General features: G+C 37.9%; 1 protein-coding gene across 1 annotated transcript; it reads left to right on the forward strand.

Moving 5' to 3' along the window:
* The first annotated feature begins 2,368 nt into the window (after positions 1–2,368).
* On the forward strand, positions 2,369–25,076 carry CISD2 (CDGSH iron sulfur domain 2). Its single transcript, XM_021008373.2, has 3 exons — positions 2,369–2,635; positions 22,535–22,749; positions 23,597–25,076. Exons 1-3 carry the CDS (start codon positions 2,533–2,535, stop codon positions 23,684–23,686), a joined length of 408 nt encoding a protein of 135 aa, XP_020864032.1. The 5' UTR covers positions 2,369–2,532; the 3' UTR covers positions 23,687–25,076.
* The last annotated feature ends 58 nt before the right edge of the window (positions 25,077–25,134 follow it).

Genomic DNA, 25,134 nt, shown 5'->3' on the forward strand with positions numbered 1-25,134 from the left:
CTTTCCTCCCCAGAATGCCCTCCTATGCCTTTCCAACAAGCCACTGTCTCCAGTCTTTTAAGACTATAATGACAAGCTACCTCAACAAAATATTTTTAGTCTAGCCCTAATTAGACTTCAACAACTCTAATGCACCTGGGAAGTCCTATATCCTTAACACGTCCTCTATCACTTAAGCATGACCATCCAAATAATTTATTAAACACCTTACACAATGCACTGTGCTATTTATAGTTCAAGAAGCCATGATTTCATCAACTGTGAACACTTCCTCCACTATTGCTGACTGCAACTCCTCTCTACTTTAGCCCTTTTCTTGGGTATTTGAGTACATATTACCATGTCTGGAAAAAAATCAATACATGATGGACTTCCTTGAGGTCCCTTGACATTACATGAATACCAATACAGCATACAGCATACAGGGTATCCATTTATTCTACCTAACTCTGGCACCCATCTCCAACTATCTTTTATGCTGCTTTTTGTATGGAATTAATTGCAATGGTAATAAGCTACAGCTTACTTATGCTGAACATTGGTTTCCCAATTGCCCTTTGGGTATTCCACAATTTTGAATCTTTAAAGAATGTTGTAACTGTGTTCCAAGGAGAAATTTGGGGTCATTAAAAACATTGTGCAATTTGTCAAATGCCATACAGCCTGCCCTCTTTTCCCCCTTCAATTCCGGGTCCTGTTCCTTGTTTTATCTACAGTCTATCTGTGACATAAATATTGGTGACAGCCTAATGGGCTTTCCATTAGAGAATGTTTTTCCTTTTTCCTTGTATCCCCACTCACCAATGTCTTACATATGGCAGGTGCTTAATAAATGTTTGTTGTCAACGGACAATAGACATTCTTCATCTGCTTAGTTTTTCCTATGTGGATAGTCAGACTGAACTATTCTAGGAGAGTGATTTATTTATCTGACATAAGAGACTCTACAATGAGGAATTTGGAGAAAAGTGGGAAGACTTACAGAAACTGATGGAGATTGGAGAAAGCAGAACTAAGAGAATATACATTAATGATCACAGTGCTATAATGCTTAAGGAATTTCTGAACTGTATGATCTGCAAACTGAAGAACGTGGGGAATTCTACCATCTATAGGAAATAACCTTCATGTGGACTCTGTGTTGGTTGCATAATTTGGCAAATATCTTTGATCAACATAAATTTTCCTATTTTATGCCTCTTGATATTAATAATTAATAATAAATATACTCTACTGAATAAATATCTATTCTTTATAATTTTAACATTTACATAGCAGACTTCTTTGTGAAGCCCAGCAAAATTTTGCTCTATCAAATTAGATGATTTTTAAAAAATAATCAACAATAAACCCTGCTGGACCTCTTATTCTCTGCAGCTTTCTGACAACTGTGGAACTATGAGGCGGTTTCCTGAAAAATATAGTTTGAGAAAGCCTGCTTATTCCTTTATTATGTCCTCAGCTACACCTTCCTTATCAACTAAAGTCCCATCTTCTGCAAGAAGCCTTTCCTCCAACGTTATCTCCAATTTGTCCTATCTTTGTACATCTGTATTATTTGTACATAGTTGTTAGCTTAGCATGGTCTTCCTCTATTAGACTTTGCACTCTTTGATGGCAGTGAGTCTTTTGTCCAGTGTCCAAATGAAGAGTGTTTACCCAGAGTCAGTAAGACCTGAGTTCAAATACTACCTCAAACACTTACTAGCTGAGTGGCTCTGGGCAAATCACTTAATCTCCCTAGGCCTCAGTTTCCACATCTGTAAAATACAGAGGACACCAGTACCCACCTCGAAGTGTGTTTTAAGGATCAAATGAGATTCAACATATGCAAAGCGCTTCGCAAAACGGTATAGCATTTTAACATCTACATAAATGCTAGCTATTATTAGTTACATCTCTATGGACTTGCACAGTGCGTTGCATATACAGTAGGCGATTAATAAGTGCTTGCTGGCTTGACTAGGAGAAGATTTTAAAAAGGAAGCACTTCTTCGGCCGATTCTGAGACGGCAAAATAAATTACGTTTGCTTCCTTGTCCGACAACAGAGTGCGCTGGGGAATGCAGACGGGGTGGTAGGACACATAACCTTTGACCTCAGTTGCGGTCAATTCTCATTTCCAGGCCCAGGGTGCAGCTCTGGGTCCCGGGCACCTGTCTACACCTGCCCCGGCGAGCAAGACGTCAAGTCGAAACAAACAAAACAGCCAAGCAGACCCCGGTTCGGCCACACTTTTGCGCATCCCTGCATACGCGCGCGTTTTCCTGCTTGGGCCTCCTGCTTCCCGCCCGGTTGCCCCTTCTCGGCCCGCGACTCGCGCTTCTTCCTCTTACGTCACCAGCCGCACCACCAATCAGCGCCCGGCAGGTCACCGCTCCCTCGCTCCGAGCCCGCCACGGACCCGCCTCCCCGAGATCCCCAGCATACTTCAGCCGGGAGACGGAAAGCAACCCGGCTCGTGGCGCAGGCGCAGTAGCTAGCGGTCAGGGCACGCTCCGAGAGCAGAAGGCAAGGTGCTTTGGAGACAGAATGGTGCTGGAGAGCGTGGCCCGCATCGTAAAGGTGCAGCTCCCCGCCTACCTCAAGCGGCTCCCAGTCCCGGAGAGCATTACCGGGTTCGCCCGGCTCACAGGTAAACAAACTGGGGGGGGGAGTGTGTACATATGTGAGGGGAGGCATAAATGGGGAATCATTAATCGTGGACTTTGTCCCCCACTCACAGCTGACCTACTCTTTACGGGTGGTGGGAGGGGAAAGAGGTAACGGAGCACGTTCGGGGGCGGGACTTCGTAACCCGGCGTAGCGCGCGCGCTGGGAGGCGGAAGTGGGAGGGTGGAGTGGGCAGGACTCTTTTGCGCCTGCGCATGTTGAGGCCTCAGCCCCTCCGGTGCGGGTGTGCGTGTGGCTCTTTGTGCACCGAGCTGGGGTCACCCCGGGTCGTCCCGAGGCGCGGAGCAGGCACTTAGTGAGCTGCCGACTTGCCTTGCCTTGGAATGGCGTCTCCATCGACGCTTGTGCTCGGCCGTTGCAGGACTCGTGGGCGCCTGCTTCTCACCGCAGATGCGCTGACCCAGGCTGGCCTTGTGGCTCCGCCCGCCCCTCCCCCATCCGCTGGCGCTTTGCTCACCGCCGCCTTAGATACTTAGGACAGAAAGGCTCACCATCCAAAAAGAGTTCAGCTAGAGTGACGTGCATTGGGTGCAGTCCCGAACTCCTTGGTGTGATCTTTGCGTGGCGCTTGAAGCTGGAGGTGAAGCTTTGCAATGCAACATTCAGTTGCTGGGAGACCAGTAAAGGGATCTTAACCTCCTTCACCGAGTGTTTTTAAACACCTTAAAAATACACTGGATTACAAAGGAAACCAATTACGTTGAAATGCAGTTAACAAGTTTTTGTTTTTTAAGCACAGACCGTGGAATATGAGCCTCTGCATAGTATGCATGTTCTCCACTTTGGAGAAAGTCCAGAAGACATTCCGATTCAGTGGGTGGGAGGTTCTTCTAATATAATTCATTTTGTGTAGTGGACCTCTTGGGCATTCTGGTGAATCCTGTAGGCCCCTTATCAGAACTGTAGTTTTAAATGCACAAAATACACGGGATTACAAAGGAAACCAATTATGCTGGTTCAATTAGATTGAAATGCGGTTATCAAAACATTAAAAAAAACAAAAATTCGCAAAGTTAAAAACCTTTGTCATGAAACTCAACGTCACTTTGGTTGTGGATAAACAAGTACTATTTTTCTCTTGAATTGGATTCAGTTACTTCCTCTTTATAGTGTAACATAGTATTGAGGAGTTTCTTGTTTTGCTGATTTAATCTTAGTTTTTAAAAGCTGAAATTGAGGACTGACTGGCCCATTCACTTCGAAGGCTTTGTTTAAGTGGCAAAGCATATCCTTGAGTGGGTCCACACGGATTAATTTACCTCTTGCCCAGATATTTTAAAAAATCTTATGAAAACTTTTTTTTCTATTTTGTATTGCCTTCATTTCTAAATACATCCCTCCTTCACTACGCAACAAGCCATCCTTTTTAACTCAAACATTTAAAAACAAAACAAGAAAAAGCAGTTCAAATAAGCCCACAAATCGGCATCATTTGACGCTATGTACAATATTCTGAGGAAATAGTAGCTAGCATTTCGTGGTTAAAGTTTGCAAAGTACTTTACATATCTTATCTCATTTGATCCTCGAACAGGCTTTCCAGTTGATGCTCACATCTTTGCAAAGGAGAGGAAAGTGCACTAATGACGTATATTGATGAGGATATTCCATTGCTTAAAAATTTTTCAGTGACTGCTACTTACAAAATAATAGCCCAAACAGCCTGGCATTCTAGGACCTCCACAAGCAGGTTCTACCCATTCTTTTATACTTTCATACTTATTTCATTATTTCCATACTTTTCTCCATCACATACTCTAAAAGGCCATATATTGTTCCCTTAAACATTCTCTACTTTGTCTTGAATATCCTACTCTTTCTGCCTGTTGAAATCTTAATCTCCATGAAACCTGACATTCCTCCTTCCTCAAAGCTCTTATAACTAACACTCTTTGTGTTTCTCATGCATTTAATCATATTCTGTTTTTAACACTTAGTGTTTGAATTGTCCATTTGTTTAGTGTCTGAAATTAGCTAGCCATTGTTTTATGACCACTTTGATTTAGAAAAAATATGAACTTTCTAACTGGAAGAATTAAAATAATCTTGGTGAAAAGAAGACGTAGTATTTACTAAATTTTGTACCATATCATCAAAGGCTTAAAAGTCTTGTATAGCCTCTGACACATCCTCAGTGTGGAGGTTACTTTGAAATATTTTCAACATTGAACTGGGGTATAAGTTTGGTGAATAAAGTGGAGTGTTAGCCCAGCAACTTTTTTTCAGCATTGAATTCATTTTAAAATGTTCCAGAGACATAAATCCTGCTACATTTTTCATGTGTCTTTTCTTTTCATGTTAACATTATACAGTATTTTTCCAGCCACATGTTCTCTCACCATGACGCTGCATTCCTGGTAAACATATGGGATTCTTGATTACAGTGTGGTATTTGAGTACTTAGACAATACTTATCTGTATCCAGAAACAGCTAGAATGAGGCCCTTGAAGTATGATAAGGTAGATTGACAGTAGTCCTTTGAAAGTTTGTTGCTAGTAATATCTGCACTTAAAAAAATTTTTTATTGATGTCTGAATAGGTCCCCTTCCACTTTTAAAAATAAATTTTTAACAGAAGCTGGAAAACAGTATAGTGCCAGATTTAAAACACAGTGGCTAAACTGAGTGTAGCTTCTTTGCAAAGATAAACTATTTTGTTGGCTTGAATTGCATAGTGTAGGAGACACTGTTTATGTTACTTATGCCCAGGGATACAATAACAGACCCTAAGACCTTAATGTGGTATGCCAGTTCCCTACACATTTTTCAGAGATGGTTCCAGAGCTGACACTCTGAGGCTGTGAATTTCCATATTTTGATTCTTTACTTATTTAGTATTGTCCTAAATAAGAGTTTTATGCAGTGAAATTATCTAGTGATAATTTATTGCCAAATTATCTGACTAGGTCAAAACCAGGTAGTTAGGTGCTTAAATGGATGCTGTTTCATCTATATAGTTCTTCCTTTGTTAGTGCAGACTGTAATCTTTCTATATGTTCTAATTCTATGCAAATCTTTTCCATTTTTTTTTCCTGAAAATCATAGGATCACAGGATCATAGTATCATTAGAGGTAGAAGGTACCTTAGAGGTCATCAAGTCAGCCCCCTCATTTTACAGATGAAGAAACCTTGGCCCAAAGAGGTTCAATGACTAGTAGCGCAACTAGTGTCAGGCAGTATTTGAACCCAGATTTTCCTAGCTTTTAAGTCCAGCAAGGCATTCCTCTGGTTCCTTAAATATATTGATACCAATGTCGAATTTAGGTAGCCCATCTGTTTTCTCAGTCAAGCATGTTCTTAATTTCTTTTGTGCTTCTTCTTTTTAAGTTCTTTATGGTGAAGAAAAGAGGCCCTGTTAGAGTTTGGTGTATTTTCTATATCCTACTCTTTCTCTTTGTGGTGAAACTTTGTCTCTTTCAGTTAAGAAAGTAGCTCACCTGAAAACCACTTCCTTCTATGTTTGTGTATTCTTAAATTAAGTCAACAAGCATTTCTCTTAAGTGTTTACTATGTGCTAGGCACTGTACTAAGTGTTGGGAAATACAAATAGAAGCAGAAGGAAGAACAGTCCTTACCCCAAAAGGGCTTACATTCTAATGAAGGAAAACACATAAAAAAGAAGCTGAAAAGAAAATGGAAGATAACAAAGAGAAGGAATGCCAAAGAAAGTCCAAAGACTCAGGAGTGGAGCCTGGAGAGGAATGAAAAACATGGCCAGCCTAGTGACTTTCTTTAAAATTGAAATTCTGAGAAGAACGAGCCAGGAAGTGTGCCATCCTCATGTTCCCTTCCACCCTACCCCCATTCCCACCAAGTTAGGGTTTCAAGGATGGAATGTACTTAAGAGTCTTAAAAGTCCAGGGATATAGTCAACCCCCATTATGAGAAATAGTAAGTTCTACTCCCTTTTTCCTTTTCTTTACGCTAGTATATTTTTCTTTCCCTTTTTAAAGCCTTTGGAACAGAACCAGTCCACATCCATGACCTCTGTTTTTCTATATTTATTTAACATTTGTACCCTCTGGAGACACTAAGGTTCTGAAGAGGCACTTCTCACATTAGAATGTTAGCACTTCATCTTACAGTCCCTTCATCCAAATGTACCTCTTCAGTTTCTCTTTTGTCTTATGTTTTCCTTTCAGAGTTGAGAAATGCTTTAAAGTTCCCTATTCAATTAAAAGTGAATTATTGGGTGGTGCAGTAGAGTACTAGGCCTCAAGTTAGGAAGACTCTGAGTTCAAATGTGGCCTCAGATACTGTGTGACCCTGGGTAAGTCACTTAGCCCTGTTTGCCTCAGATTCTTCCTTTGTAAAATGAGCTGGAGAAGGAAATGGCAAACCATTCCAGTATCTTTGCCAAGAAAACCTCAAACAGGGTCACAAAAAGTTGGACATGACTGAAAAAAATGACTGAAACACAACAAAAATTGTTCAGTTGTAATATTTACTCAGTCTTCTGTGGTGAATTAGTCTTGATTATAAGCATATATCTTTTTCCTTTTTGAATACAGTATTCCAAGAGCTCCCCTCTTTTATAGTAGAGGCTGTCAGGTCTTGTTTGATTCTGACAGTGGTCTCTTAGTACTTAAATTTATCTCTCTGGCTGCTTGTAGTAGTTTTCTTTGACACTTAAACTCCGTATTTTGGTTATGACATTACTGGACTTTTCATCTTGAGAGTTTCTTTTAGGAGGTGATATGTGGATTCTTTCTATCTTCACTTTTTTTAATAGCAAATATCTTAGATATTTTTACTTTTTCAAGCTTTTGATTTTTTGCTAATATTTCTTTCTGTCTCATGGAGTTATTGATTTCTTTTTGGTCAAGTCTAATTTTTAGGAGTCCATGACAAAGAATAAATGTTACCCCTTTTTTTCCCTAAGCTATTCTCCTTCCAGTTTTTTCTTCTAGAGTTTTTATTTCATTTTTTAATCTCACATTTTATTTTTAGTTATTTATGTGTTCCTTGTAGAAAATCCATTTTTCCTCTTTGTATTCTCTGCTTGCAATTGTTAGGGAGTTATTTTTGCCTGCTATGTTAGATTTTTTAGGCAACTTTGGATCTCTTCTAATTATTTATCTTAGTCTGTATTGTCCGTTTACTGTTCTCTCTAGTCTTAGTTCCTGAATTGTTTTGTGCCAGATCCAGGGTGCATCCCCAGCTCCCTTTTGCAGTGTGGTAGTTGGCCTTGGTCATCTGTGTTAACCTTCACCTCGTGAACTCAGGCCCTCCTGGATCTTTGAGGTTCCTAGGATTGGATCTTCAGCAACTTTTCTGGAATCTCAGGGATAACAACTCCTGGGCCTGGCTTATCCACATCAGAGGGTTGCTGTCATGTCACTGTAAGCACACAGCATGGGTCATTGTCCCAGTCCCAGTTGCTTAGGTTTCCAACCAATTTAGGGCTTTCTTTGGAGAGTCTCTTCCTTTGCTACCTTTGGATACAGAACTTTGCCTGTTACATGTATAGCTTGTATTTGATCCTACAGGTAACAGGGAGCCAGTGCAGTTTATCAGGCTGGTGAATGACCTGGTCAGAAATGTGCTTTAGGGATCTTACTTGAGCAGCTGTGAAGAGAATGGATTGGAAAGGGGAGATCCTTGGAGCAGGGAGATCAATAAGGAGAGTATTGCAATAGCACAAAGATTCTTAAATGAAAAAATAATATCAAGATACAAAACATTACTTTTTTAGGTGTGCATTTATTCTAAATTTAGTAATTGAAATACCCTCCTAATTGATCTCCCTGTTCCAGGTATCTCCCCTCTCCAATCCTGAGAAGAGATGAAACCCTGGACTAGAGAGATAGTTGTGTGAAGAAATATTGTGGAGGTAGAATAAAGCTTGGCAAATGATAAGAAAATAAAGATGAGGAGTTGAAGATAACCTAGTGGTCGCAAACCTATATGACAAAATGTATATTTTTGTTAGTTTCCATGTGTCTGTTTATACAAACATATCCTCTTTTATTGTTATGCTGTCGAAAGCTAGTGATTTATGTGTGTGCCCACCTTCCTGACCACAGAAAAGAGGGGAAGAAGCCTTGCTGTTCTAGAGATTATTGTATGTAGTGCATGCACTATCAAGGCCAATGTGAAATTAGCATGGGGAGTCCTTTGAACTAATGACCACTGCAACAGCTGATTAGGATTAGCCTTATAAATATTACTCCATCCCTCCAGCTGGTTATAGACCTCAGAGTCTAGAATACTGGGGCCTGGAGGATAGCTAAGTGGCTGTTACGGCTTCAAATGCTGTGTATCTGGGTATTATTAAAAGCCTGTTAGCAGAACACCTTTGAGCAACACCTTTCTTCCTCAAGTTGGATGAGATTTTAGGATGTCATCTAAATCCAATATTGTCATTTTACAGTGGAGAAACATGTAGGCCAGAGAGATTATCACTTGCCCAGTGTCACACACAAGGTTAGGAGCAGAGCTGGAATTCAAATGCGGGACCTTTGCCCTTTGGGTCAACCACAACTCTGAATCCTTGAAGACCGTAGTGTCTTAAAATTTATAATTATAGACCCTCTAAAGCATCTAAAGCTCTTCACAACCTAGCTCTAATCTGTCTTTCCAACCTTCTGTATTACTCTTCTTGTACTCCTCTGTCCAGCCAAAATGGCCTTCTCACAATTCCTCACACGGGACTTTACATTTCCTGTCTTTGCCCGGCTTGTCCTCAATGCCTAGAAGGCACTTCTTCCTCACCTCCACCTCTTAAAGTCTCAGGCTTTCTTCAAAGCATTTCCTGATCCCTCTAGCTTATATCCTCTGTCTTGGTTGCCCCAGTGCTTAGCACAGTGCATAGCATTTAGTAGTCTAATAAATTCTTGTTTTCTTGTTCCTTCCCACACGTATATACACAGAGTATAGAAGGTATTGCAAAATAGAATAAACATGTAAAAGAAACTGTAAAAAACCGCCATTGCTACAAAATAGAGGGTAGGAGAAAGAACAGATATGCCATTTATCATTCCAGGAACCCTTTGAAGATGCTAATGTCTGTCCCTGGTCTAAGACTGGGACTTAGTACCCCCCCCCAATCCTTTGACAGTCTCCACACTTTAAGACTGCTATACCTAGGTTGATTTTTTTCTTCATCCTGTTCTCCATATTTCATATTTCTTTTTTCACGGTTATTCCTACAAGAAAAGTTTTAAATTAGTTTTGCTATAACCTGCAAATTTATAGGAATCATGTGACATAGATTTTGAGCTGAAAGGGACTCTACCCAGTCCAACATCTTTCCTCATTTTGCAGATGAGGTAACTGAGTCAAAGAGAGCTTATGCCCAAGGATATTTTTTCTCATTCCAGTAGTTATGTTATTAAATTGAAATTAAACTCTCTGTGTCTGCTGTTTTCTAAAGTATCAATCAACAAGCATTTATGAAATGCTTATTACTTATGTGCCAGGCACTGCTAAATGCTAGAAGAGATAATGATGTATCTCCCTATCATATAACAGAAAGATTTAACATTCATTATTTTTTATGAAAATTAATTTTAAGCATATCAGAAAATAAACACTGAGGTAGTTTAATAGGTCATAATAATACCATTTGATCTCTATTTATAGCTTGTATAAGCTATAGCATATTAAGTTTAGGAAAGAAGTCCAAATTCTGTACTTTGTTTTTGAACCTGCTTTGTTTTGTATACTTGGTAGGTCATTTCACTTTTTCATGATGCATTTTTTTAAAATTTTGCAGATATGCTTAATAATACCATAAATTAATGCTTACAAAGATTCCTAAGTGAAAAAAAATCAATATAAAAAAATATTACTGTTTTAGGCATGCATTTGTTTTATTGTAAACTTAGTAACCATCAACAAATATAACCAAATTAATATGTTCATGCATAAAGCCATATGTTCCAAATTATAATTTATTTTTAAAATATATATTAACATTAACAAAATAATTTTTAAAATCCTATTTGCTTCCATTTTCCTTCTAATCTGTTTTCCTGTGTTTTAAAAAAATTTTTACTGCTATTTTTTTACATAGCTGTGGATAGTATGTCTATTCTGGTTCTATTTCTTCACACTGCATTTCTTCATTTGTCTTCCTGTTTTTCCTTGTGTTATTCATGTTTGTCATTTCTTTATTCCTGTACTATGATTTGACCTAAAGCAGTTTCTATGTGTATGCTATTATAAATAAAACTTCATTGAAAATTTTTGTGTGGATAGTTGTGTGTGTTTTTTAAAGATACTGCATTTCAGTTGTAAGCCTAGTAGTGAGATCATTGTCAGGAAGAGTTTTACAACTCTTATGGTATATTGCTGCATTTCTGTTCAAAAAGATTATGCCTGTTAGTATGTGTATTGAAATATTTCATCATGCTCTAAGACTATTAATCATCTATCTTGGTGTATAACCGTAAATAATATATTTTGTATTTGAGGAAATTGAAGTACGAAGTAGTTTAGACTTAACCATCTAGCAACTGACTCCCTCAGTTAACTGCAATTTTTCTTTATCAGGGCCCATCTTATTTTCCAGTTTCAGTCAGGCACATTCATAGCATGCAATTTATTCGTTTTAAATAACATATTTTTCATATGATTGACTCCTGTCTATTTCCTTCACGAGCCAAATCTTTTACAATAATACTGGGAAATAATGATAAAAATAGCACATATTATCTAGGGAATGAAGGGGGTTTTTTAGCTGACATTTATATAGCAGTTTATGGTCAACATTGTGCTGTACATTTATCTCATTTGATCCTCACAACAGCCTTATAAGATGAATAATGTAGATACTACCTTCATTTTACAGATGAGGTAACTGAAGCACAATGTAAAATCGTTAAATGACTTAAATAAAATCACATAGCTAGCAAGTAGCAGAGCTTGCATTTGAAAACACCTTATTGGTCTCCAAATCCAGTGCCCATTTCAGTATACCTATATAGCTGCTTTCACAGTGCACCCTTAAGCCAGGTGTGATCTCTACTGGTGAGGGGGGTAGTGCTGGCAGATTCCTTCAGTGCTTCAGTGCTAAGCTAGAACAGGCTAAGCCAATCAGGTGGGCAGCTGTGTGATGAGCCTTTGGGTGCAGAGGCTACCAGGCTGCCTAAGGAGGAGCAAACCAATCGATGTTATAAATGGAGCATGGTGGCACTGCCATGCTGATTAGTAGTGGGATTGGGCGCCATGAGTGGCCACTGTACTTCCTGCCTGTACAACATAGGACGATCTATTCTCCTCCCTTCCCACCAAAGGGGATTCATTGATTTGAATTAAAGTGAATATGTGTAAGTTTTGTTCCCCCAACTAGAGTGTAAGCTCCTCAAGGACAGGAAGTGTGTTTTAGGCTTTGTGTGTCATTAACCACAGTACCCAAAAAAATGCTATGCACATAGTTGGTGCTCAGTAAATACATGTGAAATAGAATTATGTACTACTTCATTATTGTTCCCTTGTTGGACTGTGTCTTCCATTTTTGTTTTCCCATGGTGCCTAGAATGGAACTTGACATAGACACTCAGAGACATTTAGTAAGTACCTACTCTACAAGTATTGTGCTAGGCTTTGAATCTAAAGTCTTCCTGTCCTTGTGTAGCTTACGTGTTACTTGGCAGATATAATATGTGCACAGGTAAGTAAATGTGATGCCAGAATGAATAGAACACTAACAAGGAGGGGACCAAGGAAGGCCCATAGTTGAGGTAGCACCTGAGCTGAACCTTAGGGAACATAAAGATGAAAAAAGCAGAGATAAGCAGTGTGTTGGGAGTGGGGGAGGGGGAGAAGAACATGTATATGTGCATGCATATATACGTGTACTAAATACATTAAGATAAAAGATAGAATGTTGAGTTTAGAGATGAGCTCGTAGGCCAGTTTGATGGGAAGGTGTACTATGTGAAAAGGGCAGTTATGTGAAATAAGAGTAAATTGGAACCAAATTATAAAAAGTCTCAGGGGTTTATATTTAATCCTGGAAGCAGTAGTGATTTACTAAAGGTTTTTAAGCAGGTTAGTCACATGATCAGGATTGGGCCTTATGAAGATTACTCGGACATCTTTGTGGAGGACAGACTGGAGAGAAAAGAGACTGAAGGCAAAGTGACTAATTAAAAGGCTGTTGCAACTAGGGGCCTGAACTAGGTGGTGGTCATGTGAGTGGAGAAAAGAAATGAGAAGAAATATTATGGGAATAAAAAAAAAACCTGACTTAAAACTGATTGGGTATAGGGATAAAGGAGAGGAAAGCTGAGTCAAGTCTTTGACGTTGGGAACCTGGGATAAGGGAGAGGAAAACCAAGTCAAGTCTTTGAGGTTAGGAACCTGGGTTACTGAAAAGATGGTGGTACCCTCAACAGAAATAGGGCTGCTTGGAGAAGGGATGGGTATACTGGGGAAGAAAATGCATTCTGTTTTAGACAAGTTGAGTTTGAAATGACAATGGGACATCCAGGTAGAGCTGTCCAGTAGGCTGTTGAAGATGTAGAACTGAAATTCAGGAGAGAAATTAGAACTGAATGCATAGATTTGGAGTCATCTGCACAGAAATAGAGATGATGAAGTGACTTACCCAGGCTCACACAGTTAATGAGTATCTGAGGCCAAATTTTAATTTAGGTCTTCTTTATTGCAGGTCCAATGCTGTATCCTCTATACCACCAGAAAGTAAGAAAGAATCAGGGAGAATGAGAACTAGCCAGGGGTCTTAGAATTAGGCAGTTGAAAATATTTGTAATCATTGAAAGTCTAGTTTCAGTAGAGAAAATAGACTAGAAGAGGTCAAGAAGTGAGTAGTGAAAAGACAGACAAGTGTAGATAGTTTTTATGAGGACTTGGGCAGAGATGTAGGATGGAAGCCTGAGGGAATTTGTAAGGATGGGAAAGATCTCAGCATATTTAGGTGGGTGGCAAGAGGCTGGACAAGGACAGGAAGAATAAATGAGCAAAAAGAGCAAGCTCTCAAAAGAAACCAAAGGTAACCTAATACTTTTGAGATTTTCCTATGGGTTTTCACTTCTGCTTGCAATGAAAATTCTCAAAAATTCTCAGATCTATAACTAGGAATTCTAGTGCCACAGTCAAGTTCTATTGGGGGAGGGAAAGGGGAGGGAGTAAGGGGTAGGACAGGATTTTTTTGGGCCCCTTTCTAGCAGAAGACATCGTGATATAAATCCAAACAGCATTAATTCCCTTAATTAATTAATCCCAATTAATTCCCTAATCAAACACTGGAACAAAGTACTATTCTACTACACGTAATATCTCTAGCTAATGGGAAAACCTATATGCCAAACTATCTAACAGTTTAGATATATAGACTCATTGGGCATTTTATTTTTTTCTCCTCTCTCCTCCCCCCCTTTCCACTTGAATTTACTTTGACACAATGGTGAGGGTGGGGTAATAGGAGAGGGACACTGTGGCTATAGGAAGCTGAAAGTATCACCTTGGGGATGTCATGTGCTTCTTTCTTGGATGATGACTCCCTTGGGCAAAGCCTAGGTTGCATAACTTACGTTCTGGAAATTCTCCTAGAGGAAAGGGTTTTAATTTATGGTCGGTTTATGGATTGATTTCAGAGAATCTCTGAATTTTGATGGGAGGGGAAAAAAATATATTTTTACTACCCCGTAACTGAATTTTAATGAGCAGCAAGGTGGTGCACTGAATAGAGTACCAGGCCTGGAGTCAGGAAGATCTGAGTTCAAATCCAGCCTCAGACACTTGCTATCTCTGTGGTCCTGGCAAGTCACTTAACCCCTATTTGCCTTAGTTCCTCATAGGTAAAACAGACACTCACTGGAGAAGGAAATGGCAAACCACTCCAGTATTTTTGCCAAGAAAACTCTTTGGGCAAAAGTCCACAGGGTCACATAGAGTCAATATGACTGCATAATAACAAGCTGGATTTTAGCATTTCCTTCAGTTATTTAAAAACATTCTTTAAAAAAAAAAGGGCCTGGAAGCTTCATGAGACTGTCAAAGAAGTCCATGACAGAAAAAAGGTTTAGACCCCCTATCCAAGAGGTTAACAAGATTCTCACCTTCACTTTTGCACTTTGGGGAAATTTCATTTAGATATTGATGGACTACTTGAGAACATGGAGGACTGAAGTAAGATTTACCTGTGTTGCAATGGAAAAACCAGTAGGTTGTTACCTGGCTAGGGTTGGGTAAAGACAGGTGAAAATAGGGCTTTGCGTCATGGGAAATCTTTGGAATAAAAGGAGATGGGGACATGATGTTGAGTTGTTGGGAAGGTAATAGGGACCTAATGTGTCATCCTAAATAAACCTGTAGTGAGATGCTGAGGGGTTAGAGATCAGCAGACCCAGACGTTAATCTGAAAAACACATAGAGGCCTGGAAAATCCAAGTAACAGAAGCCAGAGAGAGAAATTATTGGTGGCCTATCCTGGGTAGTTGTATAGAAGGGGGTAAGGCAAGCAAATTGGAGGAATACCTGTGTTTGAAAATTATAATTTACAAATCATCTAAATTAGACAATGATTATTTTATTACACTAGAATTCTTGCTTTCCTAAAAGATTCTTTTAAATTCTGTGACTTGATTATAAGCTTCTTAAGGGCACAGATTATCAAATGAATGAATAAATGAATGAATCTAAATAGCATTTCACCTAGTGCATTTAGATTTCTACTTTTATACACAACTAGCAAAAGTGTTAGATGTTACTGCCAATTAAATTGAAATTAAGATATAATATACCTTATAAATAAATGAAAGTGTGTTATTTGCAAAGATCATCTTTGATTTCAAGAATTTTTTTTTACATAAACCAATTCAACTTGGAATATAGTACTTCTACAGAACATAGATTTAGAAGTGACTCGTATTATGATCACTCTTGGATGTTAAAAAAAAGAGAAAGGTTTAACACATTTTTTTAAATACTGAAAAATTTTGGTATATTCATTTTCACTCATTTTTCATGGTATAGTGTTCTGATATATACTACGTGGCACTAACAAGCTTTTCACAGAGAGAATGCAATTTTAGATTGAGATGGGCAAATGTGTTTTGTTATGAAAAAGATCACATGACTTCTGGGTCATGGACTTGACATTTTTCTGATCCACAGGACCTCTTAGCCCTGTCGAATATAGAAATTATGCTCCAGAGATAAAACAACTTAGCTGGCTTTATGGTCTAGGACACAAGTACAGAAAGAAGGTTTAAAGAAAGTTCATGAACAAATACCTAACTCAAGCTCACTCAATATCCTGCTCCTCCCACCCACCACTTTCCCAGCAGCAAGATCGTACTCGCCAGCCTGACTCATGGACCTGCAACAGAATGCAACTCCACATCCAGACCCCTCTTCCCTCTTTCCAGTGCTGTGGAGATCCAAATCCCGAACTATAGAAATTTGCTGAGGCTGTAGTAAGCCAGCACAGCAGCATGATTCTTTGTTGCCACAGAGGTCTGCAAGAAGGCAGAGGACCACAGAGAATGGGCAGGACACGTATCTAGATACACACTGACCCCTGCCTCTTTCTAGTACCATAGAAACCCAAACTCCAAATGGCAGAAATTTGCCCAGACTGGAATAGCAGAAATGTGTTAGTGCTCTACGTTGCTGGGCCAGAGAACTGAGGAACAGAACAGAGCAGGGTACTGTACGTGTACACAAACACACATAGAGGGCTTTATGGCACTCCGCTAAGCGTAAGAGAAAGAGCCCAGCATTTAGCTAGAGCCAGGCCTGTCCCTGTAAAAGTCACTTAGGACAGAGACCTAGGCTGGTGAACCTTTCAGATCCAGCCCCTAGGGAAATCACCATCAGAGGGGAAGGAGAAGAAAAAGTGAGCAATAGAGGAAATATGGGGAGAAAGACTGAAATTACTGGAGTTCTCAGGAGGAAGAAAAGACCTTAAACATAAGCAGATAAACCAACAGGGGAGACAAGAACAGCAAGAAATATGACCTCCAGATCTAGTGAATGAGTTTAGGCATCTATGAATAAATATTGCAAAACAAAGGAAAATGATTCAGTGTCAACTGATTGGGAATGCAAATACATAGAAGTGAAGGACAGTCCAGAAGAAGAGAAGCAAAAATCTCTCTCTCTCTCTCTCTCACACACACACACACACACACACACACACACACACACGCTTTCCATGCAAGCAAAATATAATTCCAAAGACTGGATATTTGGTGACAACTTAAGGATTTTAGGTCTCCCAGAAGAACCTATAATTTTTTCAGATCACAAAGCCCAAACACCATGATGCAAGAAGTAATACAAGAAAATTGCTGAATCGTATTCTGAACGTCTTGACACAGAAAACAAAGTGCCAGTTGAAAGAATTTATAGATTTCTTGGACGGGGGGCAACCCAAGGCTGCAAACTCCAAGTCATGGTGTAGTGGTTAAATGTAACAGTTTCATTGAGAAAGAACAAATTCTTCAAAGAACCAGTAGAAAGACCTTCGAATACAAAGGCAGGGACATTCAAGCAGCAGGAGACTTTTATACCTACCAGAGAATGTGGGAGGGAATGCAGTGATGTGCTCCAAAAAGCATTGGACCTCAGGATGCAGCCAAAGGTGACTCATCCTTCAAATCTTAGCTTAACAGTAAATGAAAAAAGATGAATGGTCGGTAATAAAGAGGCATTCCTAGAAAGAAAACCAGTCCTGAAGTGATTATTTCCTTTGTGAACACCCCAGACGACAGAAATGCAGGAGGGGTGACGAACGCAGTAGCCAAGGACAGCAACAGACTGACAGCAGACAGAACATTAAGAGACTTCTTTCTAAAAGTATACAAAGAGATAGGAGTGATGGCAGAAGTCAGATGAAGGTTGTAGTGGAGAGTTAGGCCTTGGGGCATTATGGCCTGAACCTCAGAACACCCTGCTGCAGGTGAATCAGTGGTTTTTGTGGAACTAAATTACAAAAAGAGAAGGTCAGTGGAAGTGGGGAAGGAAGGAGGATAGAGAGGAGCATGTGGTGTGCCATGCTCAGGTCAAGGGCTAGCTATAAGTGAAAATGACTCCTGCTGTCTGTCCTCTCAGTTGAGGAGAGCCTGCAGGAGAGTAATTGAAAAGAGCAGGGAGGAATAATAAAAGGGGAGGGAATAGAAAGGTTTGGAGGAGGTGTCACTGGTGAATGTTCATGGGTGAAGAGAAGCACCAAGTATTGTGGGGATTCTGTGCTTAGAGACACCACTTGTCCTGTCTCGGAAGGCATATGGAGTCAGAACTCCTAGGGGCAACTGGCACCTGTGGGAAGGCCACAGGATCCAGAGAGGAGGTTTTGAAACAAATAAGGAAGGAAAGTGACCAGGGAAAGGCAGAAGTCAGTAGAGAGCTGCATAATTGGAAATGTTGGGGAGTCAAGCCATAGGAAAGTGTCTTCTCCGTAACCCGAAGGACTTTTTCTGTAGTGATGCGTAATGGGAAAGGCAGGACCAGACAGCAAGCTCTAACAAGAGAGTGGCAGAAGTTGCTTAGAGGGGAGAGCCCAGAATGGATACCTCATAAGTTTTGATTCTGTGAGAAATTAAATAACCAAATAAAAGTGGCAAAGAAAGAACTAATAAGCAAAATTCTAAAGGGAAAGGGGTAACAAATGGGAAGGGGGTTGGGAGTGAGAACAAGAGATCTAATAGGAATGATTCTACCTTAAAAAATAATAATAATAAGGTAACTAGAGAGCCATAGTACTGTGTTTATAGTAGAAGAGGGGGAAAAAAATCATAACTTGAAAAAAATCCAGTATTGGAGACAAATAGAGGAAAATATAAACATAAATCCAAAAGTAAAAAAGAGTGGCAGATTAAATAAGAAAGCAAAACCCCGCAATCTGTTTCTCACAAGAAACACATTTAAAAGACAAAAAAAAATACACAGAATAAAACTGAGGGACTGGAAGAAAAAAATTATCGTGTGTCAAGTGAATCCAAAAAAGTAGGAGTTGCAGTCATGCTATCTGACAAAGCAAAAATCAACATTCAGAAATTAAAAACAGGGAAACTACATTATGCTAAAAGGAATCATAGACAATAAACCAATATCAGTATTAAATATATATGCTGTGAATGCCTTAGCATCCAAGTTCATAAAGGAAATTGAGCTACAAAAAGACAGACAGTAAAACAATAATGACAGGAGATTTCATTGTCCCTCTCTCAGTTTCACATAAGTCTAACAAAAAGATAATGGGGAAATATGATCTGAAGAAACTGCTAGAGAAACTAGACCTAAAAGATTTGTGTCATCCTCTACAGGGGACTGTAAGAAAATATATATATGTCTTTCTCAGCACCACATGGAAGTCTTACAAAAATTGACCATATATTAGGACACAGAGATGTTGCAAACATAAAGAGACAGCAGAAGTAATGAGTCTGTCCTTTACAGACCAGAACAAGATAATTCAAATGGGAACTTAACCACGAAATCCTGCAGCCACTAGGCCATATGTGACTTTCTAGGTCTGTGGGTGTGACCTTTTGACTGAGTCCAAGTTTTTTGGAACAAATCCCTATATTAAGGGGTTTTGTTCTGTGAAGTTTCCTCCCGTGGTACAGGGCCACATGTTGCCTCAAGGCCGAGGATTCTCCACCCCTCTCCTAAATAATGAGTCGGTCAGAGAGCAAATCACAGAAACCATTATTATGTGAAAAAAACCCAGAATTTCTGGGATGCAGCCAAAGCATTCCTCAGGGTAGGAAATCACATCCTTATATATGTTAGCAAAACTGAAAAAGAGAAGATTAAAAATAGAACTGACTATGTATTTTTTAAAAATTAGAAATCTAATAAATAAACCTAAAATAAGCATATAAGAGGAGATATTAAAAATTAGAAGAGAAACAAACTAGAAACCAATAAAACCATAGAAATAAACAAAACTGAAGACTGGTTCTTGGAAAAGACTACTAAGTTGATAAACCTTTAGCTAATCTAATTTTTAAAAAGAGGGAAGAAAATCAAATCAATGAAATATCCAATTAGTAAGGTAAAATCACAACAAAACCGGAACAGATTTTTAAAAACCTCTTTTAGAGGTTCAACATGATTATCTCAATAAATGTAGAAAAAGCCTTTGACGAAGTACAATGTGAATTTATGCGTGCACTGGAAAAGACATACATATTGTCTAACAGTCCCTTTTAGAAAAATATGTGTCTTTTAGGTCTAGCTTCTCCAGCATTTTCTTCACATCATATTTTCCCATTATCTTTTCACTAGATTTATGCAAGTATAGGCATAGAGGGGTCTATTTTAATATCATGGAAAGCATGTATTCAATCCTAAAGCAAGCATCAAATGCAATGGGTATACTTTCATTGAATTACAGGAATGACAAGATGCCCACTCTCCCCACTAATAAATTCTAGCAACAGCAATTAGGTAAGTGATAAAGAGGAGATAAAATTATCCATATTTGTTGATGACGTAACGGCATACTTGGAAAATCCTAGGACGTTAGCAGAAATGTTCATCAAGACAATAGCTTCAGCAAAGTTGCAGTCTACAAAATAAACCTTCAAAATCAACAGCATTATTCATAATAAGATCCATGAAGCAGTAATATAAAGGGAAACCCCATTGCAGACATCTACAATGCATGAAGTATCTAGGGATGAATCCATTAAAGCACACAAAGACATGTATAGATTTGATTATGAAGTCCTTTTCAAAGAGTATTCAGTGCTTTATGACTGGGCCATGCTAATGTAATAAAACACAATTTCTACCAAGATTAATTTATACTTTTAATGCTATACCAATCATGGGGCAGCTAGGTGGCACAGTGGATAGAACACCGGCCCTGAAGTCAGGAGGACCTGAGTTCAAATCTGGCCTCAGACCAAACACTTGACACTTACTAGCTGTGTGACCCTGGGCAAGTCACTTAACCCCAATTGCCTAAAAGCCCCCCCCAAAAAAAATTTTTTTTAAATGCTATACCAATCAAATTGAGAAACTTGATAGAATAATAACAAAATTCGTTTAGATAAATAAAAGATACCAAATATCAAGGGAAATGTTGAAAAGAAATAGGGATGAAGGGGGAATAGCACTTCTTCACACTATAATATAAAGCAGCAATTATCAAAACCTTCTGGTATTGGTTAAAATATATAGAGGCAGATCAGTGGAACAGACTAGATAAGGGAGAATCAAGAAGGATTTAACTTGGTACTCTTGTGTTTGATAAACTTGAACACACAAATTACTTCAAAAAGAGTTCCCTATTTAATAAAAACTGCTGGGAAAACTGAAAAGCAGTCTGTCAGAAATTAAGCTTAAGCCAACACCAATACATTCTGAATGGTTATGAGAACATAATATTTAAATATCATAATATTTTTTTTTAAAAAAGAAGAGAAAAACAGCTTCTCACAGCCATGGCTAGGGGCATTTATTTAACCAAACAAGAGAGAGAGGCAATTACAAAAAATAAAATAGACAGCTTTGATTATGTGAAACAAAAACTTATGCACAGACAAAATTAATGCACCTAGAATAAGAAGAGAATTGGTTAAATGAGGGAGAGGAAATCTTTGTATCAAATTTCTTTCAGGATTAGATATCCAAGATACATAAGCAATTAACAAATATTTAAGACTAGTAGCCATTCCCTAATAGATAAATGGTCAAAGGATATATAGGAATAGTTCTCAGAAGAATTGCAAATTGTTGTGTTAAGAACCATTGGAAACAATATTCCATATCATGAATAATAAGAGAAATGCAAATCAAACAACCCTGAGGTTTCACCTCACACCCTGCAAATTGGCAAAGGTGACAAAAAATGGCAGTAGTCAATTTTGGTGGTATTGTGGAATTATTGAAATACTAATGCCTTGTTGGCGGAGCTATGAATTGGTACAATCATTTTGGAATGCAATTTGGAATTATGTAAAGTAATTAAAATATTCATATACTTTGACCTAAAGATTCTGTTACTTAACTTATACCATAAGGAAGCCATTGATAGGAAGAAAGTCTCCACATACACCAAAATATTTAGTGTAGCACTTTTTGCTATAACAAAGAATTGGAAACAGAGTAGAAGCCCATTGATTGGGGAATGGATAAACATGTTGTAGCGCATGAATGTAAATGGAAACTGTGCTGGAAGAAATTATTAATGTGATGAATGCAGAGAAGAATGGAAATATCTACATAAGTAAGCAGAGCCAAGAAAATAATATACCTAATGACTGCAACAATTTAAAGGGAAAAGACAGTCACATACCAAAAACCAAAAGTAAATGTAGCAAAACTATAAATATCATGCATGACCTGAATCAAGAAATATGAGAGGACACCCCCAACTCATCCCTTTGTGGAAGGGAGAAGACCAGAGATGTATATTGTACATGTTTTCAGACTTTTTCTGGATATTGATTGGTTGTGCTGGATTTTTCCTCTTTTCCTTTTTTTTTCTTTATAAAATACTGTTTGTTATATAGGGAGAGGAAAGGATACTGGAGAAAACTATGATGATGTAAATAATAGAAGACCAATAAAAACTCATTTCTTTAAAAAAAACAATACTTATGCTTTGGAATAGGTATTGATTTAGTATTATACTGGTGATAAAAAAAATGTGGATTCTTTTATAGTCATATGCTGTGGGCTTCCTTTTTACCTAAGAACATCAGGATATCATTGATTCCAAGTGACCTAGATTTTGAATTCTTGATGTCGTTATTCATGAATAAATTTTTACCTTAGGTTCCAGTGATGGCTAATTACCAGGAGGCCCTAATTAACCCATTAAAATAAGATCTTAAGTGTAGGGGATGTGTTTTTTTTTAATTCATGCAGCAGTTTAGAGTTGATTTTAAAAGACAGCACTGCAAAGCTTAATAAATTTGTGTGTATTTAGTTTCAGAATGGCTTCGTTTATTACCATTCCTGGGCGTACTTGCACTGCTAGGCTACCTTGCAGTTCGTCCATTCCTCCCCAAGAAGAAACAACAGAAAGATAGCCTGATTAATCTCAAGATTCAGAAGGAAAATCCAAAAGTAGTGAATGAAATAAACATCGAAGATTTGTGTCTTACTAAAGCTGCTTACTGCAGGTGTTGGCGTTCTAAGACGGTAAGATGCCTACTTACATATAAACATAAAAATTCTTTGCAGTTGTGGCACTTTTACTTCCCTGAATCACAGTTTAAATTCCTTCTGCACGTTGGAAGATTTCTTGTGATGTTTGATAATTTCTCCATTTCTCAATTTGTATAATATTTGTGTTTTAGAGATAGGTGTACTCTTGAAAGGGCCATTTTCAGTGAAAATTTGTGTAAATTGCTATACTTTGTTCAGAATCAAAATGTAAACTGGTTTATCATAGAGTATCTATAATAACATTTCCTCTTTAAAGTATTTATACTTTTAAAATTTTTAAAAAAAGGAAGTTTGAAGTCATCAGTATCATTTCCTGTTGACAATCTTTCATCATGCTCTTTTGTTATTTGGACAGTGACCGTCAGCTGGTCTTAATAAATTGGTCATAATAACATAAATAATAAGGTGGTCAGCTTAATAAATGCCTTAGGATTGATTGGACCCAGACTGCAATGTGAATATACTCTGAGGTGGTTTTTAATTTCAAGCTGCAGCATGAAATGGTTAGGCATTTGCACTGACTTTCTGTAAACCTATCTTTGGCTGATATGAACTTTCTAAGATCTAATACAAGATGCAACAAACAATGGCTTAATTGTTTGTTCAATTGCTTGGTTTGAGATTTTAAAAAGGAAAGAAGGCTGTAAGTAGTCTCAAACTATTTTTTATTGTGTCAAGGTGCTAAGTAAAATGAAGTAGTTTGGTCAGAAGTACTTGATATCCACTTTTCAAAATCAGTTTGCTTTGTATTCACTTTAGTCAGTATTAAATTTATTGGATCTTGTATTTTGAATAACACTTTTAATTTTTTCTCTTCTAGTTTCCTGCCTGTGATGGGTCACATAATAAACACAATGAATTAACAGGAGATAATGTGGGTCCACTAATATTGAAGAAGAAAGAAGTATAGGAGTGTTGGACTAATTATTTTAATTTCTGTGGTATAAAGTCATCTTATATTGTATTTTTCAATTATTTGTGTCTTTAAGTGCCTTTGAATGGCATAGATGGTATCCTTAGTAATCTTAATTAATGTTGTTGATTTGATCATTATTTCTGCCATTTAGTTTTCTTACTACACTACTGTTTTGTATTTGATACTTTGAATATTCAGAAGAATCATATTTATGTAGAACTAAAAACTGAACAAGTCTTTGTATTATGAAATAATAGGTTCCTTTGTGTTTCAGCAATAAAATCATATTCCTGATCTTGATTTTTAACTGTGAGATTGTTAGTCCAAGATTTCTGTAATACTCCTAAAACTAATAGTGTTTTCAGTATCTACATAAGTCCTCTTATTTTCTGTAGTGTAAAATTACATATTTTTCAAACACTTCTGTACCTTAAAATTATTTTTCTTCAGCCTGTTATCTTTATGGGAATAAGAAAATATGTTGTAGCCCAACATTGGTGTCAGTTCAATGCTCCCATAATAGCAATGTGTTAGGTAACTGGGATAAAGATAGATTGTTTGCTTTAAGAAGATTTTGGTGCAATATGAATCCCAATTGGAGAAAACTAGAGGAACAGGATTTTTGAAAATCCAAATAACCATAGGGGTGGTTATTTGCATTACAACAAGGATTCTTTGGTTTACAAAAGAATTCCTCTAAAGGGGCTTCTTTAAATAAAAATTTGCCTGACAATCATGAGCTACAGAAACGAGGTTATGAGGCAGGGTAGTGTTATTAAGACCTACTGCTGTCTTGATAAGGATCAGGGAAGAACTTTTGGGGTTTTCTTTGTTTGGACCTTTGATTTTGTGGATAAAAATTAAAAATCTAAAATAATGTAGGGCCATGGAAAAATGATTCAATCCTAAAGAAGGTAATGAAGACAAGGAAGTTTTTAAAATAAATATTTTATTAGGGAAATTACAAAAAGGAACTATAACTTTATTAACTATAGTTGTTTTATTTCTATGTACTTCGGGTTATTTCTCATTTTAAAAGAGTATCTGGCAATAAATGGTGTTCAGTACATTCAAATTCATTCAGGTATATGTGAAGAAAATGCTACCGACCAAGCATAAATTTTTTTTTCAGGAGTGGGAATAGGTTTATACTGAATCAGCCACATTTGTTAAGACCAATGGCGTATATAGATAGATAGACAGATACATTTTTTACAAGCATTTGTTATCTCTCCTTCCCATTCTACCCCCAGAATTGAACATATGTAAAAAGCAAAGAAAAGTAAAAAGCTCGTAACAAATACGCATAGTCCAAGAAAACAAATTCCTACTTTGGCTGTGTTGTTTACTTCTGCATTTTAAATACATTACTTCTCCAACAGGAGGTGGGCAGTGTGTTTCATTTTTCATCCTCTGGAATTATGGTTTATCATAGTACTGTA

The sequence above is a fragment of the Phascolarctos cinereus genome, unplaced genomic scaffold, assembly GCF_003287225.1.
Source record: "Phascolarctos cinereus isolate Bilbo 61053 unplaced genomic scaffold, phaCin_HiC Scaffold_9;HRSCAF=440, whole genome shotgun sequence".
NCBI classification, from domain to species: Eukaryota; Metazoa; Chordata; class Mammalia; order Diprotodontia; family Phascolarctidae; genus Phascolarctos; species Phascolarctos cinereus.

What these genes read in the sequence shown, in the direction of transcription:
- CISD2 (XM_021008373.2), top strand. Translation starts at nt 2,533, where the DNA reads ATGGTGCTGGAGAGCGTGGCCCGCATCGTAAAGGTGCAGCTCCCCGCC. An exon ending in CGGGTTCGCCCGGCTCACAG is followed by an intron (nt 2,636 to 22,534) that starts GTAAACAAACTG and finishes GTGTGTATTTAG; the next exon opens with TTTCAGAATGGCTTCGTTTA. An exon ending in GGTGTTGGCGTTCTAAGACG is followed by an intron (nt 22,750 to 23,596) that starts GTAAGATGCCTA and finishes TTTCTCTTCTAG; the next exon opens with TTTCCTGCCTGTGATGGGTC.